At 37.6% G+C, this 22,244-nt stretch overlaps 1 protein-coding gene across 3 annotated transcripts in view; it reads right to left on the bottom strand.

Annotated features, from left to right (window-relative positions):
* Positions 1-22,244, bottom strand: part of cadm1b (cell adhesion molecule 1b) — a 184,426-nt gene that overhangs the window by 58,858 nt on the left and 103,324 nt on the right. For 2 of the 3 annotated variants that reach the window (XM_082179602.1, XM_082179604.1), the window contains exons 2-3: positions 12,048-12,068; positions 4,348-4,494 (exon numbers count right to left, since the gene is read on the bottom strand). In XM_082179602.1, the coding sequence (XP_082035728.1) occupies positions 4,348-4,494; positions 12,048-12,068 (168 nt within the window). The remainder of the gene's footprint in view (positions 1-4,347; positions 4,495-12,047; positions 12,069-22,244) is intronic. The other variant, XM_082179603.1, reaches the window with a different exon arrangement.

Below are 22,244 nucleotides of genomic sequence, written 5' to 3'. Positions count from 1 at the left end.
CTCATCCCTCCATACTGGCACCTTCCCTACAGCATTCAAGCAGGCTCGGGTTACTCCACTGCTCAAAAAACCAACGCTAAACACATCATTTGTAGAGAATTACAGACCTATCTCTCTCTTACCATTCATTGCGAAGACACTTGAAAGAGCTGTCTTCAACCAACTAACATCCTTCTTGTCTCTAAACAACCAGCTGGATGTCAACCAATCTGGCTTCAAGAAAGGGCATTCAACTGAGACTGCATTACTGTCAGTCACAGAAGCCCTACGGATCGCAAAAGCTGCTTCCAAATCTTCAGTCCTCATTCTCCTGGATCTGTCTGCTGCCTTCGACACTGTGAATCATCAGATCCTTCTGTCCACCCTCTCATCACTGGGCATCACAGGAACTTCACTCCACTGGTTTGAGTCCTATCTCACAGGTAGGTCCTTCAAGGTCGCATGGAGAGGTGAGGTATCCAGAGCACATCAGCTGACCACAGGTGTTCCCCAGGGTTCAGTTCTTGGTCCCCTCCTCTTCTCCATCTACACCACATCACTGGGACACATCATACAGGCACACGGTTTTTCCTACCACTGCTATGCTGATGACACGCAGCTCTTCCTCTCATTTCAACCAGATGATCCCACAGTAGCTGCACGGGTCTCAAGCTGTCTGGCGGACATCTCCACATGGATGAAGGAACATCACCTGCAGCTCAACCTGGCAAAGACTGAGCTTCTCGTCCTCCCTGCCAATCCGTCTCTACAGCACGACTTCACCATCCAGCTAGAGTCATCATTAATCACCCCATCAAGATCGGTCAGAAATCTTGGAGTAACGTTTGATGACCAACTGACCTTCACTGATCACATTTCAAAGACAGCTCGATCATGCAGGTTTGCACTGCACAACATCAGGAAGATCAGGCCTTTCCTAACTGAGCATGCAACGCAACTTATCGTCCAGGCCCTGGTCATCTCTAGGCTCGACTACTGCAATGCTCTTCTGGCTGGACTTCCAGCATGTGCGACCAAACCCCTACAGATGATCCAGAATGCTGCAGCTCGTCTTGTCTTCAACGAGCCCAAGAGGGCCCACGTCACTCCTCTGTTCACCTCTCTGCACTGGCTACCTCTCGCTGCTCGCATCAAGTTCAAGGCACTGACGCTTGCTTACAGATCCATCACAGGCTCAGCTCCCTCCTACTTTCACTCACTCCTACGAGTCTACATCCCTACCAGACACCTACGATCGGTCAACGAGCGACGTCTCGTGGTTCCATCACAGAAAGCCACAAAATCACTTTCCAGAACATTCTCATTCACAGTTCCATGCTGGTGGAACGCTCTCCCCACCCTCATCCGGAATGCAGAATGCCTGACAACATTCAAAAGACAGCTGAAAACCCATCTCTTCCGTGAGCACTTAACCTTATAAAAAATAAAATAAAAAATAAATAAAATAAAAATCCTTTCCCTTTGAAACATCACTTATCAGGCTTATGCTACTCTGAATAATACCTGAACTTCGTATTTTGAGCACTTCTTGCGTTGTTGTTGTTTTTGCCTCTTTATGATGACTCGCTGAATTTTTGTCCTAATTTGTAAGTCGCTTTGGAAAAAGGCGTCTGCTAAATGACTAAATGTAAATGTAAATGTACATATACAAATCACGTAGTTAGCTAACAATGTATTTATTTAACAATGTATTCATTTAAGGCAGAAAACAATGATCTCATTGAAGTAATGAAAACATGTTATTAACAAATGATTAGGGTATATAGAACATTTAGCATTGGTGCATGTTGATTCAGAGTTTGCTTCAACTGAGGACCTCACAGAAGTTGCCGCTGTCTTTTCAGAGGTGTTGGAAGTCCTCTCGAGTCATCTCTTCACAGGTGTTGGGTCATGACAATGAATATGACGATGTTTGGTATTGGCAGAATAGATCTTATATGCTGCTGCTGTTTCTGTTATTGTCACTGCATTTCAATGCTTTTGTTTTGCAAAACTTTTGTATTACCCTGCAGAGAAACTTTGCGTTTGCAGTTAAATGGCATTTTTTAAGCACCAAACAAAAACTAATACTACAGCACTTTTTCCAAACACCTGTAGGACTGCAACAAAAAGCTTGGCATAAGTGGGGGTGACTAAATGTTTTTGTGACCTATTTGCAAAGTGGACCTATATTGACTGTCATATATTGTCACAATAGAGCTTTACAGTATTTGTGAAGTTTAAATGAACTAGAATTGTAGATGTAAGATACATGTAATCCATTTACTAACAGCAGAATAATACAGAAATTTTTATAAAATATATGAAATATTATAACGTCCCAAAAGTGTTGAATAAATGACAAAGGGGGAAAAAGTTGTGTCCCAAAGTTCTTTCGTATTATCTTTTATTTTCGTATTTACGTTTATTCCTGTAGTTGAGCCCTGTTTTACCCTAATAATGACATTTTTAATGATTCGCAATATAGGTAAAATTTTACCCAAAGATCCCAAGTGAATGAAGTTTCCTAGGAGAGGGTGACAGTATGTGGTACTGTATGTACTGTACAGTAGATGCTATAAAATGACACTGAAACAGTCATCATCTTCTTGGCATTAATAGTATTATGTAGATAACTTCAGTGTACTAAAAGGGAAGTTCACTAAAAAAGTGCCAAAAATCTCTTTGAGCTGTAAAATGTAATTTGTAGTGAATATCATTATCGTCTTGAGAAAATGAAAATGACAATTTCTCCAACCGTCACTGTTTAATTCTAAGTTGCTCTTAAAAGGCTTATAGAGCAGCTCTAGCATAAGTGACAGGAAATGAGAATAGAAGTCTGAATGTAATGTGATAAAACTTTAGCCAACGCTTCACAGCGGAAACAATAAACCACAGCTGAATCATATTGCTAATATATAACGAAGCACACCGTGCAATATATCATCGGCCGGCATCCACAGGTGCATGCTATATACGCAAAGACACATTCACATTCTTGTGTCATTTTGAATGCACAGTGCCAGCCATCTGTGCTGAAGGGATAAAACTATGAATTGTTCAAGTGGTCATACTTTTCACAAACAGAGCTGGCAGCCCAGTAAACATTAGACAGAATAATACATTACAGCATTAAAGAGATTGAAGGCTGAGCATCCCTCCAGTCACATCCATAGAAATAATGTCAGAGCTTGCGGCAAGAGCGCTCTCTCGCTCTCTCTCTTTCTGTCTATCTTCCTTCTCCTAAACCCCAACCCATATCCTGCCTCATAGTATTCACAGATCGGAAAGCTTATGTCGGGTGTAATTGGCACTAAAATATGCCCACTAGGAGAATTTGGTACCACCAACACAATAATTAATTTAGATAAAGTCATGACAAAATTCCAACCTGACCTTTCATCAATGTGCTCTTTTTTCGCTCGAATGTTGAGACGAGCGAGCAAGCAGAATTATAACATTACGTAAATGTGTTTCTAACGCCAATATTCAATCACTGTTTCTTTGAAGAAAGGAGCTGTAAAAATTACCTAATTTTCCCTAAAGCTATGAAATCTTGTCCGAAAGGTCGGATAGAAGAACTTTTAAAAAAGCATAACAGACTCATGGCCATGCATAAATAAAGAACATACATTAATCCCAATAACAAAATGTCTTTAAAATGTCTGTTGCCACAATGTATGTTATCAGAGTATTACTTCAACATTTACTTGTCAAGAGGAACAAGATGTCTACAAATACTTCAAACGCCCTTGAATATTTACTCAAACCGCAGGATACGGGATCCCGCGGAGAGATAGGCCAGCTGCACATGTAAATTGCATTTGAAATGTCATGAAACACCTCTCAAAACCGTCAATGTGTTATCATCTGCTCATCTTAAATTACCATAGGAGCGATTCGTATGGAGAACGCTTCATAGGAGGGAATGAGGAGGTTATTCCCACACATTAGCTAAACTAGGTTCGGATCACGGGTCAGACCGTCACTTAGCAGCTCATCAAGGTCCTTATTTAGCAGAGAAGGCAAGATTATACACTTTGCATGCAGAGCGCCGTTGAGCATCCAAACAATCTCAAGGCTGGAATCTAAACGGTCCGCTCAGAGGACTCTAATCAGCCTGACACAATTACACTCTGTCACTCAATTATTGAAAAGGACCTTGTCAACAATGCAATGCCTTGCTGCTCTTTTAAACGATAGGAGGTTGTGACGAGCAGCCAAATTATGAATTTGTATGGGGTTGCAGGGCCATTTTGGTGCGTAAAATTGGAATTTTCTGCGAAAAACAATGCAGGCTTTGGGTGGATTATGACATTTTCTGCCTTGAACTGAAGTGAGCATGAAAGAGAAGTCAGTACTGCTTACGTCTAACGTCTCTGAAGTAGATGGTCTGTCGGTTGGGGTTGAGCAGTTGGATGACGGAGTCGTCGTTGTTTTTCACCCGGCAGCTGATGATAGCCATCTCGCCCTCGACCACTGAGACATTATTCGTCACCAGGTTCTGACCCTGCGCTGTAACCCAGAGAGAACAGATACAAGCCTTACAATAGATTGCAGCAGAAATACAAATCCTATTCATTTTCTCCATACTGAATAACATGAAAATCTTTTGAGAAAGGTCTACAAGACCTTTTAAATTGTTGAGCGATGACATAAGTCAAAGTGATTTTGATGTCATACATTTTTTTTGCATTTAACAACCAAATTCCCAGTGAAGAACTTCACTACCCATAATCCTGGAGATAAATCCACCAATCAGAGAAGATGCTGTTACATTGGAAACAAAAACAACAGCAAACAAGCTCAGCAGCGTCTTCTCATTACGATGAAGCACTGCAAATGATGTAATCACAACTAAATTGCAAATTATGTCTTTCTACACTCAAAACTACTGCTATTTTTCTTGAGCTATTTTGACTATTAATGAATTGAATTTTGTGACTTTTAATACAATAATCGGCAAATATATTGTATTTTACACACACATTGTTGTAAATTGATATATTCCATTATATATATATATATATATATATATATATATACATATACAGTATACAGTATATATATAATATTAATTGAATCTATGTAATAGTATATATAATTAATTCTATATAATATTCGATTAATCTTCCAAAAATGGATTTGATTACATAATTTGCAATGGCAATGGTTTATGGGATGAGTAGTTTGTTCCCTCGTCAAAAACTTTTACCTTAAAATCTAAGTTTGCCATGTGATTCATCTCAGAAGTGACTGCTTTGGTTCATTGCTTTCTATTGCAGAATTTTTTGAATCCCTTTGGAGAAAATGAATAGAAAAAAACACTTTGGAAGCCAAGTCCGCAAAAAAAAAAAAGTGAGCATCACTGCAATACCTGAATAAGGTTATTACATTTGCCATGTCTTATCACAATCTGGATTGTAATTACAATGCATCCACTGAACACAGTTTTTCTCATTTGGCTGTTGCCTTGCTATTCAGTCAGAGAGGCAATCATGACACTCTTTCTTTAAGCAAAAAAAACCCCCAAAAATACTATTACAATTCAGATCCTGTTTCATTCTGCTCTTGTATCATGAAATTGTAAAAGTTGAGGCTGAAACTGAATAGATGACAGCAATGATAATGCAAATCCTCACGAGGAGTCCTTTGAATACTGATGTTTTTGCATAACACGTGCATACATTTTAGAGCGGCGTAAAAGAAACTGAGAGTGACACACAGATAAATGTAACAAGCAACAATGTTTCGCTCCACGTAGATGTCAGAGCATGCATGCAAGGTTAAGATGTACCGGCTGGGTTCTCGGTTTGGACGTATTGATTTTACAGCATTGTGTGTTTCTAGTGTGTGTGGAACACCCTGGCTACAAGACTGCAGCACTCAGCAACCGAGAGGGGAAGGCTGGTAATTGCTGCTCACGGCAGAACTTTATCAAACCTCTCCATCTAAACACAAGCTGATGGAAGCTGGCAATCAACAGCGGCTCTCAACAGCATAATACCCGGACCTGAACAGCAAGCTCTGCAAACACAGAGGAAAGTATCTGATACACCTCACTGCGAGCCAGTAACAGCTGATAATTAGAGGCTGCATCACTCCCTTATGGTTTACATTCAAAATGGGGATCCATTTATTCCTTGCAAGTGAAGACAGCAGAAAAGCAAAAGTCACCTTGCTCTATATTTATACCCACAGAGCTGAGAGGCATGAAAAATGACCAAAGAATGCTTTTAAACACTTTATCCTCGCACGCAGAGTAAAACACTACTTTTAGCACAACCGTAAGACAAACAATTTGTGTGGCTGAGCAATCAGATGCCTTCAGGCACTGTAAATGGCATTTACAGAGACTAAAAACAAAACATCTTAATATCTCTACTATACGACTGTGCCCAGCTCAGCCCTGCATGTCCCAGTCAAAGAACAACAAATCGGTGTGGAAGAACAACACATTTAGCCTGTCCTCCTGGGTTGTGAACGTTAGGGATGATAAAGCATCGTCCACTCCATGAAGGAGTATTAGCAGACAGGCATGCTGGGAGTGTTTGTGAGACCACAGAGGTGCTGTGCCACTACAATCTGCGACCATGCCCAACGTTAAACATCCGTGAAGCCAGGTTTCACGCTGTCGCAATCATACCAAAAAAAACTCTAGCCGGAAGGGTTGTAAAAACTGAAAAAGCTCATAAGAAAGAGTTTCAGCGCATACTTCTAGGCACCATGTTTAGACATCATGAAGTGATGTAGCTTTCCTGTAGCTCAGTGGTAAGAGCATTGCGTTAACAACGCAAGGTTGTGGGTTCGATCCCAGGGGATTGCACATACCTATGTATAAATGTATAGGATAATGCAATGTAAGTCGCTTTGGATAAAAGCGTCTGCCAAATGCATAAATGTAAATGTAAATGTAAAGTCATAAGTGATATTAGGATAACATTCTGAAAACATAATTTAGAAGGTTTTGACAGACTGATGCCATTTGGACATTTAAGAGGACAGTTTGCCCAAAAATGAACATTCTGTCATCGCTTACTCGGCTTTATGTCATTTTAAACGTTCATTCTAAAGCTCACTAGGTTTTGCCACACAGCCTCATCTACAATTTCACCTCAAGCAAGCCAAAATGTGATTGGCCGAAAGACTGATTGTGATTTAACTCATTCATTTAGCACTCAAGGCCATGACAGTCTTGTTCAGTTCTGCCCCATAACCCCACCAAGGTGTCCATCCCTCACATTAACAACAAGCTCCATCTCTGACCTCTCCAAATAACAATCACTGATAGTTACAATACAATTCACCTCAACACCACTCATCATTATTCCTAAAAAACTAGCGCGCTGTCATTTTTACCATCTAGGTAGGAAGCTCACTGGGTTTTGCCACACAGCCATATACATAAATTGAAAGTAAATGTATTTTACTGTGAATGCGGGGTGCTCTACTGGTTGAGTCACCTGACTCTGAAATGTAATTAATGCATGTGAAGTTTCATGATAATAGCATATCTTTCATTCTCAAAGCCTTTTTAAGAACAGATCCCACGGGTAATATACACATTTCCTGAAGCGAGAACTTTTCAAGGTTGATACACATTAAAAGGTACTCTGGGAATGTGTTTTATTAACTTTATATCATATTAGTATTATTAATTATTATACATGCCTTTTAACGCAAGAGTTGGCTTAATAATTGATTTAAAGAAGTCATTTTTTTGAAGGTTATTAAAGGCTTCTTCACTTCAAAAAATCCTTTTTTCTATTTGTACATCCAAGTCATGGCTGCACGCCAACAGGTTGACTAAGGAGATGGAACGCAGTTGTTTGGTAAACATAAACCTGTCCAACAGCTGTTTGGACAGCATCCTTTCCAGTGTCAGTGAGTGGAAATGAAAAGCAACTGGGATTCTGGGAATAGAGTCTATTCTTTTGAATGTACAATCTTAAATGTACCTAATCACACACATGCTGTAAGTTTGAACAATGGCAATTAAAGAAAGGCAGAATGGCATAGGCACTAAAGAATTACTGATTCATTGACTGCAGAGTGTGAAGGTGTGCACGCACAGTAGTGCACGCCAATGCATTGTGAAGTCATTTGAAATAGATTACACGTGTGAATTTAAAATCATTTGCAAATTTTGTATGCCTTTTTTCTTTACACACACACACACACACAAAAAAAATATTTTCCTCAAAGTAAATGACTTTTGTTTTTCCAGGTTTTTCTTCACTGGGTGAACTTCACAAAGCCTGTCAAGAAAAAACAAAAACTACTTTTGAAAAGAATATAAAGGCTTCATTTAAGACTATTCAGATTAATTTTTCTTCTAAATTGTGGTATTATTTTCAGGACAAGTAAGAACATTTTACCACCACAATCCTCATTACCATAATCTGCCCTGGTGTTTACAGGTACACTATGTAACAATTTTTTGTTCAAAATGAACAAAATAATGAGAATAATGAATAATACTGTACATCATCATGGATGGTTTTTGTGGGAAATTGCATACATACGTCACTCGCCCGTTGTGTGTCTCGTCATATCCGTAAATAGAGAAAAGTTGCTCCGACTACTTCGACGCGTGTATGGTGTGGGAGTGGCATAGGTCAGTTGTCACAACAAGCGAGAAAGGTTGACATGGAACAACTAAATCTCAAACCTACGGGGAATCACCCGTTTAAAAAAAACTGAGGAGAGCCAAAAGAGGAGAGTCTTGTGGCAACAAGAGAATGCGACAGAGCTCCTACTAAAACGAGAATAAATATTGGCTTGGCTTTTCAGAGATGGTGAGAACTGAGAGATTAAAAGAGCATTTTATTACTGAACAGGTGAGTAAGGTATTATATTGAACAGATAAATTGCCATATGCAGCTCTCTAACAGAGTTCATTGTAAAGTATTATCTATTGTTAAGGCTCATTTCATTTAGGTTGTTGTAGCGCTGTGCTGGAATTTATTTTCAAGGAAGTACTGTGTCTGTTAATGGGTAAAGCTACAGTAACGTCTTCAGCTAGTCAGCTTGAGATTCTTTCCATCTAAACTGGTTATAAGTCTAGTAGTGAATGTTTTATGAGCAGATAACCAGATTCATATGCACAGTCACACAGAGCCGAAGCACAACTGTTCTTCCACAAAATGCTTGCAGTTATGTTTTTTAACTGCTAGAGGGCCAAAAGTTACATACCTGTAGCTTTTATTATTCCTATTATTTTCAATGATAATTTTCTTTATAAAATACAGCATTTTTTAACAGTCAATAGTCAGTATTACCAGTCAAAACAATACTATTATACAATGATTTAAAAAAAGTATCAGTTAAAAGCAGCAGAACAAATATTACCATGATGTATTTTGGGTAACACTGTAGAATACTGTTCCTTCATTAATGAATAACTACACAGGAACAAATGAGTAACACACTATTAACATTCTAGTAACTACTATTAACTAACAAGAAACTCTGATTAACAAATTAGTAAGTAATTGCGCTCAGTCGAATGTGGTAGTTTCACTATCAGTAATACCATTTTCTCCTAACTACTATATACAGGTTCATAATACATTTTAATAATGTATAATGGGTAATGGTAACCCATTAGTAATGAATCAAGTGTTACTACATCTTTCTAAAGGAACTAATACTAATTTGGATCAGTATTCTAAAGTGAAAAGCTTGATAACTACCTAATATTGACTGAAGTCATTGTAAGCTTTTGAGGTTTTTGTAAGATTTTGGATAGTAATGACTCAGCTGTTACTACATCTTTCTAAAGGGACTACTAATTATTTGGATCAGTATTCTAAAGTGAAGATCATGGGAACACACTAGTAACGACTAAAGTGTTAACAAATCCATTGGAAGGAATTACTATTCAAAATCTTACAAAAATCTCAAAAGCTTACAATGACTTAAGTCAATATTAAGTAGTTACCATGTTTTTTACTTTAGATTAGAATACTGATCCAAATAATTAGTAGTTCCTTTATAAGGATGTAGTAACAGCTGAGTCATTACTAGCGGGTTACCATTAGCTTTTATTATAAATTATGCATTATTCATGTTCATTTTGAACCTGTCTAGTAGTTATCTGGGAGGTATGAAAAAAATTGTACTTACTGATTATAGCTAATAGTGAACTACCACATTCAACTGAGAGCTACAACTTACTAATTTGTTAATCAGAGTTTCTTGTTAGTTAATAGTAGTTACTAGAATGTTAATTGTGTGTTACTCATTTGTACCTGTGTAGTTATTCAATAATGAAGGAACAGTATTCTACAGTGTTACCCAAAATACATCATGGTAATATTTGTTCTGCTGCTTTTAACTGATACTTTTTTTAAATCATTGTATAATAGTATTGTTTTGACTGGTAATACTGACTATTGACTGTTAAAAAATGCTGTATTTTATAAAGAAATGTATCATTGAAAATAATAGGAATAATAAAAGCTATAGGTATGTAACTTTTGGCCCTCTAGCAGTTAAAAAACATAACTGCAAGCATTTTGTGGAAGAACAGTTGTGCTTCGGCTCTGTGTGACTGTGCATATGAATCTGGTTATCCTACTGCTCATAAAACATTTTAACATGTTAATAGTGCGTTACTCATTTGTATTTTGGTAAACTATTTACTATGGTAAACTGAATATCATAAAGAGGATTTTTTTTGCATTATGGTAAAGAGAATTGAGAAAGAAATGTCATGAAAATAATGTCACAGTGGAAAAAAAGCTAAATGGTCCTTAAATTAGCTTTATTTTAGCAATTTGGATTTTGTATAGGCAAAATATAATTCTTATTTTTTTCTTTTAATTCTGGATCAGGGGTTGGGCTTAATGTTTCAGCATACCAAGAAATTTTAGACAATGTTAAGCTTCCAACTTTGTGGGAAGAGATTGAGGAAGGCCATTTTCCAGCATGACTGTGCCCCAGTGCAGTGAAATAACTTGACTGGCCTGCACAGAGCCCTGACTTCATCGAGCACATTTGGGATGAATTGGAACAGAGATCGTGAGCCAGGCCTTCTCATCCAACATCAGTGCCTGACCTCACAAATGTTCTACTGGATCAATGGGCAATTTTTTTTCCACAGAAACCCTCCAAAATCTTGCAGAAAGCCTTCCCAGAAGTGTGGAAGCTGTTATAGCTGCAAAAAAACAAACAAAAAAAACGGAACGGAACGTCCTTCGGGAATTGATTGGATTCTATGAAGTTAGGCGTTGCTTGCTAAATGATTGCAGATCTGAATTCCATTTTGCAATCAATTGTAGAGGATATTTAGTCCCACCCAATGTTTTTGATTAAAGATTATTTGTCCACATTAATCTTTTAAAAACTAGTGATTTGAATGAATAAATCATTTGTAATAAACACAGCAACATTCTGTAAAAATAGAATTGCCTATTTAGATTTCATTTTGACTTTAAGGTTCATACAAAAAGCATTTGCCAAATTTTGTAAATAAAGAATGCATAGATGTGCACTTCCAGAATCATACCATCCTGATCTAGCCTTTGAAATAAATTAAACTGTGGTGAGTAGAACATTTTTAATTGAGTACAAGTTAAAATATTCAGTCCCAAAATACTTAGGTAAAGTAAAAATAGAAGTAATGAATTATAAAGTACAATTACTCTTTACACCCCTGGCTTAGAGTAACAGTTCCCAAAATCTGTGAAGACCTTGCACAGGAACTCATGTACAGTAGGAAGATAGTGTAAAGGTTCAAAAAGATCTTGTGTAAATCAACCATAAGATCAATCCAAACTTATCTTATGGAAATCTGAAATGATCCTGATCGTGGCTGTTGCAGCATAAACTGTAGCAGTTTGATAAGACACTTCTAAAATGTCAATAACGGAAAGATTGGGGGGGGGAAAGCAGACAAGGTATGGTAGATCCTTAAGATCAGAACAAAGAAAAAACATGCAGACTGCCTCAAAGGCCAGATATCAAACCATGCAAACTGGAAAACAACGTGCAGAGAAAGAAAAATTAGGAGTTGGAAGACACTGAGAGGTGATGTGATCCAGATGGAAGAGGAAGAGCAGTACCTGATATGGTCTGAGCGGCTCCTGAGCAAGCGTGAGGAGAAACAGGATAGATATAATAGTGTTAAAGCAGAAAACTTTCACTTTTCACGTCATTATATACTTCGCATGCATCAAATTTAATTCAGGTCTGTTTTTTAATCTTTCCGTAGCATATGTTAGATGACATGACACTAAGATCTCACAGTTCTTTCTTTCCTGCATTAGCATTTCCTTCAAGTGGTGAGTTACACTGTCCTTTTTTTGATGGCAAACTGCCATCCCTGTCAAAGTCAAGGAGACTGTTGTAGAAGAAAGAGAGCTATAAAGTTTCTATCGATGGACATCAGAGGCAGAGCAGAAAGACAAGAGAGGTACTGGCTGAAAAGGCAAGGTGATCTCATTTATATTCACAGGGATCTGTATGTAAAGTGTGCACGTACGTTTTTTGTACAGTTGGATAGGCATGGAAACATTCAGCATCATATTGACACTTTCTAATGTAAATGTACAACTTTTGAGAACCTTAATGTGGCACTGCTGCTGGTGATCGAGTTCAATAATTCAACACAATTCAACAGGGAGGTCAAGTAGGTTTTCCAATACAATTAAATGTAAACTTTCTATTGCTTGTTTAATTTGATAAAATGTGACGGATATGACACACAATAAAATATCTTCGTTTACCTATTATGTTTTCTTTGTTTTCTTCACAGATATAATGCCATATATAATATCATAATTAAAGATATCTCAAATATTGGGAAAGTTGCCCAAGATCTCCATATCCAGGTTACAAGTTCACAGACTTTTAAAGATTTTAAGCAGATCATTTAATATGGATACAGTGTATGATAAACAGCATGAGGCTAATGAGGCCTGTAAAAAGTCTTCTAGATTTATCCAGGCACTCACAGCAGACATACAACACTATAAATAGAGGATCCTCGTGTCAATAAGCTCCTCAGCCTGACGTGTATCAGACGGGAGTTATGGCATGTCAGTAGGGCAGTGATTAGATGTCACTGCTGTCAGTCTTCTTACAAGATATTGATGGTCAGATTTCAGCAGAAGCCCATTTGATGCCATCTGAGTGTAGACAGCTGTGCTAGCAAGGCATCCTTCAAAAAGGACGATTTTGAAAGCTGATTCTTCTCAAATGGCAGTTGTGCAATATGTTACCACTACAAAACCAATAAATATTACGATTTAAGGAAAGGACAAGATCCCTTTGCTCTTTTTTGGTAACCCATAAAAAATGATATTTTGTCATCGATTATTCACCCTCGTGTCATTCCAAAACTTTACGAACTTCTTTAGTGGAACACAAAATATTTTTTTCACACTGGAACTTTTTTTTTTTTTTTTTTTATTTATCTAAATTCGCCCCAGATTCAATTTCAATATACTGAAAAGAGTTGCCAAAATATTCTTCAAAAATTATTTAAATCTCACATTTGGAATGACATGGGAGTGTGTGTGTGAATACACTAATGTTCAAAAGTCTGGGGTCAGTAGGATAAAAAAAAAAAAAACAAGAAATTAAAAAAAGAATGATTTAAATGTATCAAAAGGGAACGTAAAAGACATTTATGATGGTTCAAAATATTTCCATTCCAAATAAATGCTGTTCTTTTGAACTTCCTATTCATCAAAGAATGCTAAAAAATATGGATAATAGTAAGAAATGTTTCTTTAGCACCAAATTAGAATATTAGAATGATTTTTGAAGGATCATGTGACTCTGAATACTGGAGTAATGATGTTGAAAATTTAGCTTTGCCATTACAGAAATAAATTGCATTTTTAACTTTACAGATTCATGCAAAGTATTGATGTCCTAAGGATTTTCAACTCAACGACTCGCAACAATAAAGCTGAAGAGGAAGACCATTAGTAAGTAACTGTAAGCTATTGTATGGAGTCATACAGGCCACTTTTATGATACTTCTTATAGCTCCAAACGCCATTTATTGTAATTGCCTGGAAAACAGAAAGCAGAACATTCTTTATAATGTCTCAGAAAATAAGACATACGGTTGTGAAACAACATGAGCATGAGTAAATGAAAACATTTCACGATTCCTTTAAGTAGCCAAAATCAAGCAAATGTTTTTGACTATTTATATAGGCTATTATTTCTGCATTAGTAAAGCACATTACCAGCTAAAGTTGACCTCTGAATTGTGCCCTGCAGATATTCAGCCCCGTTTCCCCTTTAATTTCGCAGTTATATTTGTAGTTACCCCGCTGAGCAGCCATATTTGCGTATTCCGACCATGAGCACAATTCTATGTGCTTTTGTCCGTTACTGTGGTGTGACTTTGAGCTTGTATGTGACCCGCTGTGCTTTCATTTAATTAAAAGGGTAGGGGTGGAGATTCAAAGCGTACCTTAACGGGGATCTGATGGAAAAATCTGTGCATGCCATGTGCGCCCAAGGACACACTATTAGGTCCTGCGACCACCACAAAGCTCTCGGTTTGGAAAACTATGTCATTCTTTCCTTGATCATTTGTGAAAGTGATTCTGTGCTTTAATGGTGTCTTATAAAACTTTATTTGATGCTAAAAATTTAATTTCAAACCAACCATTTATTACAAGGTAATAATAATAATAATAACAACAATAAAATGCTACATCTTAAGCATTAAAGGAATAGTTCATCATCATTTACTCACCGTTATGTTGGTAAAACTTGTATGCTGTTACTTTATCTGTTAAGTATGGAGGGAAAGAACTGAATCATCACAATATAGAGATTTTTTGACCCCTTTTGGTGAAACCTGATTTCACCAAGTGCAACATTTTCCTGGATCAACATCCAATCAACCAATCAGATTTGAGGGACAAGTTTACAGTTTATGTCAAGTTTAGTCTTACAACCAGGGTTAGGCGCTTCTATATCATTGTTATTCACCTTTTTATTTCCCTTATGATTTTAGGGGTAAGTTATGGGTAGGGTTAGGTTTAGGGTTAGGACAAATTTTCGTAACATGTCTTACTTAGGAAAATTCACTGTGACTGTTATGGAATAGCACCATGATCTTTCGTGTTTTGTCTCATGTTTCACAGTCCTGTTCGCCATAGGTGTCAAGTGTGTTTTTAAAGCCCAGTGAGCATAAAATATAATTAAACAGTGAGAAACCAATGAAAGCACCATTCAGGCTGCGAGTAAGTCACTACGCAAAAGAAACATTTGTATTGACTTTCCATGAGATCAAGCAGAAAGAGCTTTTCTCACCAGACTGCATATGTACTGATACCAGCCTCTTGGATATGTGTGAATAGTTAACAGAGTGTGAAAAGAACCTATTCTTGCTCTGTTGCTGGCCATTTCCCAGTGGATACAAGATAATATTTATTCCAACTTAAGTCTTAAAGCTTAACCCGCACTGATGAAATGCTTATTTTACGCAACGTCATCAATTAGATTATATTCCTCATTTTTTCCCATAATGCACTATTTCTTTATATAATCATCTCTGGTGGAGGGTTGTGTGCTCCTGTCCCTGAGTCTGTCATTTGGAGCATGTGGACAGGAGGTGGATAATGAGAACATAAGGGGTGAGAGGAGCTGACAGGGACATCATCCTCCCACTACGACCGACAGAACACAGGTCACAGAACAGTCACTAAACCTGCGCTCACCCACCTGGACTTCACATTAAAAAAGGTTGTCTTTCTCGAAAAATCTAAGAAAAAGCAATCAGTGGCACTGAACATCTCCAAAATCGCAAGATAATTACTTTTCATGTAATGATTTAGGAAGAAGATTCTCACTCAAAATGCAAATATTAAACTGCAACAACCCTATTGTTCTGCTATGCTAAAAATGGTTCATCAATTTTTCAAGGGGAGGAGAAAAAGCATACCATATCTTTTGTTGTTGTATCTAGGTTCTGTTACCAGTTCACGCAAGCACTTTTTTATGGACTGAACAACATTACTACTGAATCTACATGGTAAAACAGACAACGCAGTAGTTTCCGAAATAATGACTCTTTTCAGTCAGTTCTGTGAATCAAGCACATAAAGTGCAACAAGTTTTTTCCCAAACGAATGACACCACTGATTCGGTTCTTTTTAGTGAATCAAACCCATACAACGTAAACCCATGTAACACTGTTTAAAAAAGTTGCTGCCTTAAATTTTTTATTACAATAAACTTGGATGTTTAAGTTATTTCAACTTAAAATGACATTAAACTGACTTAAAAAAATTAGTTGAATCGTATATAACATAAAAAAGTTGCAAATCCCTTAAATCATTTTGAAGAGTTTAAGCACTGTAAAAACATGTTGTAATAGCTTATAAATCATTAAAAAAATGTACAGTGTAGTGCAACATTCCCGAATATATGACTCTTATGAGCTAGTTCATTTTAGTGAATCGAACCCACACAACGCAACTGGTGTAGTGTGATTCCCGAACAAATGACTTTTACAGTATGAGTCGGTTCTGCTTAGTGAATCATACACAGCATACAAAAATGTTATATACTGTAAACTGCCTTATGTTCAACTCTAATATTTGTATATAACTCTGTATACAATGTTGGTTATATATACATATACATATATACATATACACATACATACACATACACATACACATACACACACATATATATATATATATATATATATATATATATATATATATATATATATATATATATATAATAGCAATTGAATCTAATGTTTTGGACTTTACTGGTGTTAATTTCAACCTTTAATATTCTAGTAATATGCAACAGAGTATAGTACAGCATTAGTTGAGAGATTGTATTCTTCAAGAAAAACTGGCACGTACTGTATTTTTATTATAAACAATTTTGGTACGATTGTGTTTATTTGATGTCCAATCTGTGTCCTGAAAGAAAACCAGTTGAGGGCCACTGATTTAGGTTTCTCCAATTTGCAAGGGAGGCTGCATATGTTCCATTCATTATGGATATTATAATTCGATCCTAAGTGTCGTACTAAGGGAAATCATCTATCCATTTAAAAGGTTAAACCAATTACACTGCCATAGTGAACCGCTCTAGATACACTTCAGAAGACCACGATTTAAGCAAGGACGCTCAGCGCAACAGATACACAAACTGTTCTCCCCAAAACACCTGTGCTATTCAGTCACTGTGTCCCGCCAATCAGATCCCTGGGTAATAGCATCCATCAGACGCAACTCCATTTACCATGAGAGGCACAAAAATGCATCAATTTGTTTGCTTTTTTAATGTATTTTGTAGCGCGCAATCAGACACCTGTCAAAAACACCTGCTGCCTATTTGTTGGGCAACAAAATGGAAAGGTGGCCCCTTTGTCTCGCCTAAGAGTTTATAATCAACGCTGTGTTTCCACACTGCAAAAAGCATTTTTCAATTTTCCCTTCTCCTTTTCTTAATAAAATCACAGCAATCAATCAGCTGTGGGTGGGGGGAATGAATGATGAAGCAAACATCTCGGCTAACCAAGCCTTCATTTGTCTAGTATCAGAGGAAATGTGCAGCGCGAGGAGTGCTAATAATTACTTTTATTCCACTTTTGGCAGGTCAAGGTCCCTCTCTGGCTGACTTTCCTTTTGAGACCCAATATTTACAGCATATCAGATGATTTCGCACATGATTGTCCTGGTTTCTTCTTATTATTGATCTTTTTGTGCAATTTTAATAAATATTTAAGCAAGAGTGCTGATACGAGTGTTATATTGCTTTTAAATGATATTTTATTACATTTCAGATGAAATTTGGCCAAGACATTTTTATAATATTTGTAAAATGTTCAGGTATTAGCTATACTAAATATTACAACACTAACTGGTAATATATAATAACATAACCTTCACATTATTCTAGACTATTGCTTTGTAGCCTGATGTTTGGACTATTTGATTCAAAGGACCAAAACTATTTATCGTCTCAGGGATTAGGAAGCGCTCACAGTACGATAAAACAAGCAAACAGAATTTTTGCAGATCACAAACAAAACGAAAGCAGCAGGAAAATAATTTTCCAGTATGTTGGTTTGACAGTGAATAATATCATTTTACTGGATAATATCCTTCATGAAAGCGGCTGAGCTAAGCATTTCTACAGTATATGGGGTTGTCATAACCCAATGAAGCTAATATAACATTTATTGTTAGTATTTGTTATAGTTAAGTAAACATGAATCCTAGTAAAAAAAAAATCCTTAGTACCTTTCCACCTACAATTTATGCAGTATTTGCTTTGACACTTATTTTTTCTTTTAATTTCCTTTTCTTTCTATTTTTTTTAAATGAAGTCTCACCCCTGAGGAGATTCAAAATAAAGTGTTTGATTACTTGATGTTATTCACAGGCGACTTGAGATTTCTCCCTCTGTCTCTACACCAGTACTGGCCAGGATAAAAAAAAAAAAAACATGAAAAATATCTTTACTTATTACAAGAAAAGCAATGCTGATTGTATTAACTCTAAGATCTACCTATCTATCCCTCCCTCTATCCATCCATATATATATATATATATAAACCAATTACAGGCCTTCTGCTGTCATGCTCCTGAAAGAAACTGGTAAAATGACAAGAAAATGATGGGGCACTAGACTTTTAATCATAATGTGTTGTGACCAATGTGTCTCAAAGATGTTTTAACGCGTTTCAGATGACCTGAGAATAATGTGGGCTCTTATGGACTCACATCTGACATCACACATGAAACTGTGCATTGCTATGTAGTCAGCATACAATAGGATCCATTAAGCAATAAACAGTTTTCATATTTCCAAAACATTTCATGTTTCCTCATCAAGGGCATTAATTGACTAAGTTGCATTCTCCTCCCACAAGCAGACCATAACTGTTATTTTACACCCGAGCCCATGTCTCAAAGGTGTATGGTTTGGACGCATATGAATATTAAATAGCGGCACGCTGCATTGTGTCCGAATTATAATCATTCTGAATTATGACTAAATGATGTGTGTACACTCAGTATTCCGGTGCTCCTCCACTTGTAACGAATGGCAGGAAATGTTATGCTATATTAAAAGAAAAAAATGACACTCAGTCACTTAACATTTCCAGAGTGCGAGCGAGCTCCATTCTCCATGCATCATAGAGGACGTGATGACGCAAACAAGTTGCCTGACAAACTGCATGTCAGCTTAATGATTCACCTTGTGCTGTGGAGACCTCATGCTGAGGATATATCTTTCATATTTTAGGGACTAAAATCGATATCATTACCTTAAAATAGTTATGGTTTTAAAACTAGTTTGCAAATACTAAATTTAATAATCACATACAACATTTGACATTTTCACTGTAATCATTTCCTCACCCAAATGTCGTTGCAAACCCGTATGAGTAGCTTTCTTTTGTGGAACACAAAATTAGAAATATATAAAAAAGTACCATAAAAGTGTAATTATGACTTAAGAGATTTTTTGAGAGATGTAATGTCACAATGACTGATTCATGAACAAATTATCATCTTTTCAATGATTTGGTCATAATTTAGACTGGTCAAGACTTATTGATGCAGCCACAGTGGTTAACAGCTCATTGGAGGAGACTAACATTTCTTACATTTATACACTGGATGTATGTTTGTATGCATGTTCAAATGTTTATGGTCAGTAAGATGTTTTAGGGCCCTATCATATACCTGGCGCAATGCAGTGCCAGACGTGACGCAAGTGTTTTTTGCTAGTTTCAGCCCGACGCAGTTATCATTTTCACGTCCTGCGCCTCGTTGTTCAAATAGCAAATGCATTTGCGCCCATCTGTGCTGGTCTGAAAACGAGGAAAACTAGAGAAGCGTTACGTTTTTCAGCTTGCAAATTTCACCATGTAAATAGCAAATACGCCATGGCGCGAACGCAACTGGCTTTTAAAGGGAATGGGAGATGAGACTCTATTTGGTTTATTGCACGTTACGGCCAAAACACACCCATTTCTCATTAAGAGAATAGGGTCAACCCTTTTAGACCATGCGCCGGGTGCGCAGACAATTTTCCCATTGTTAAACTAGCAAACGTGGATTCGGACACACCCTAAGTGAACTTGCGCCTTAGGTTATGCGCTTGGATCATTAAAATAGGGCCCTTAATGTTTGGAAAAAAGTATCTTATGCTCACCAAGACTGTATTTATCTGATCAAAAATATAGTAATGTTGCGAACTTCTATTACAATTTAACTGTTTTTTATTAATGTAGGTTAATATGTAATTTATTTATGTGATGGCAAAGCTGAATTTTCTGCATCAATAATCCAGTCTTCAGTGTCATATGATCCTTCACAAATCATTCTAATATGCTGATTTGGTGCTTGAAAAACATTTGACCAAACATAGACCCGCATATGCGGACAAAAAAAATAAAAATAAATCATGGCCACAAATTAAGAATTCTCTCCCAAAAATGTAGAATTTGTTCACTCATTTTAGTAAATCATGGCCATGTTGAACTAATTTGTTCCCTTGTTTTGATTTAACAAAAGAAAAATGGAACTGTCACATCGGCTGTAGTGCCGAGCGCACGACGAAGGAGTATCCAAAACAAAACACGCTTTATTAACAAACAGACTAGGAACACGCAAGAGATTGCAGGAGTAATACAATTGTAGATAAACAACCAGACGACAAGGAACAATGACCAGACAGAACTAAGGGTTTAAATACACAGGGAGAGTAATCATGGTAAAACAGAACAGGTGCAGGAACTAATTAACAACCAGGGAAACTAACAATGACAGAACTCAGGCAAAACGGAACACAGCACGGATTAAAAAAGAAACCAAAACACAATAGGCTATACACATTACATGGATGAATTAGTACAACATGGCCATGATTTAGTTGTCACGGTGTGGTGCAGGCAGAAGAAGACGAGGGAGAATTAAAGTTCCAATGCAAACTTTTACTAACAATATAATTCAAACAGGTACAGACAGGCAGAAGGTTCACACACACTTAGTAGGATGGAGATCGGACAAGGACTGACTGAACAGAATGAAATTAAGGCCATGTCCACACTAATACATTTTCGTTTGAAAACTTATATTTTTCTCTCTGCTTTGGCCTTCTGTCCACCCTGAGACGGCGTTTTAATGAATGAAAACGAAGCTTTTTGAAAACGCACTGCAAAGTGGATACATTTGAAAACACCGTTTTCACGTGAAACTGTGAAACGTACTCGGTTACTAACGTAACCTCGGTTCTCTCTAGAGAGGGAACAAGTACTTGCGTAATATCTTACGCTAGGGGGAAAACCTCTTTTCCTCGAGATATTGAAGCCAAAAATTATCCTTAATTTTGCAATAATGTAAAACGCATTGCAGCAGCATGCAGACATGGGCGAGACAGCTCGCGCGCCCATTGGCTGCTCTGCGGCAACTGCACCAGCCTATTGATAGAGGCCCCTCATGACGTCAGAACCAATGAGGGTGCTTCGCGCCCACTACGTCATGTCCAGCCGAAAGCGGGTGGGGCTGGGGCTATAAATACGGCCCCGAGAGGCTGGTTTGGTCAGTTTTTTCATCGCTGAAGCGAATCAGAACATGACGCATGCACGGCAAGATACGCAAGTACTCGTTCCCTCTCTAGAGAGAACCGGGGTTACGTTAGTAACCGAGTACGTTCTCTTACGAGAGGTTCTCTCGTACTTGCGTAATATCTTACGCTAGGGGAACACAGTGTAAAACGCCGTGCGTGCTTGAGATATAACACTAAAGTCCCAAGGGCAGGTGCCCGGGGCTCATACAGTGCCTAATCATAAGGGGACTCACAGAGAATCCGGGAAGAGGGGCTAGAATAGCATCATTCCTGTAATATAGAGCTCTAATAAGAGCAGATTATATCAGGTGTTCCACACAGCCAGGGCGGATTCGGCCTGGACTGATAAATATGGGGGACTTACGCACTGCCCACAGAAGTATACAGGCGATCAGTGATCGACGCTCTAGCAGTTTCAGCATCCTGAGCTGATAGCATCGGGCAGGCAATACTGAAAAATCAGACCGAGAGCAATCTAGCTTGCAAAGCGGGAACCTCGAGGTTATAAAACCTTATAAATGTAGACGGGGAGGCCCAGCCTGCCGCCATACAGATATCTTGTAAGGCAATCCCACTGGACCAAGCCCACGACGAGGCCATGCCTCTTGTGGAGTGCGCTTTGACACCTATCGGGCATTGCAGGCCCTTGGATGTGTAAGCTAGCGCTATAGCATCAA

This window comes from Leuciscus leuciscus (assembly GCF_965113295.1).
Source record: "Leuciscus leuciscus genome assembly, chromosome: 9".
NCBI lineage: Eukaryota > Metazoa > Chordata > Actinopteri > Cypriniformes > Leuciscidae > Leuciscus > Leuciscus leuciscus.
Note: the sequence above shows the minus strand (reverse complement) of the source record. Positions and strands in the feature narration are given on the sequence as shown.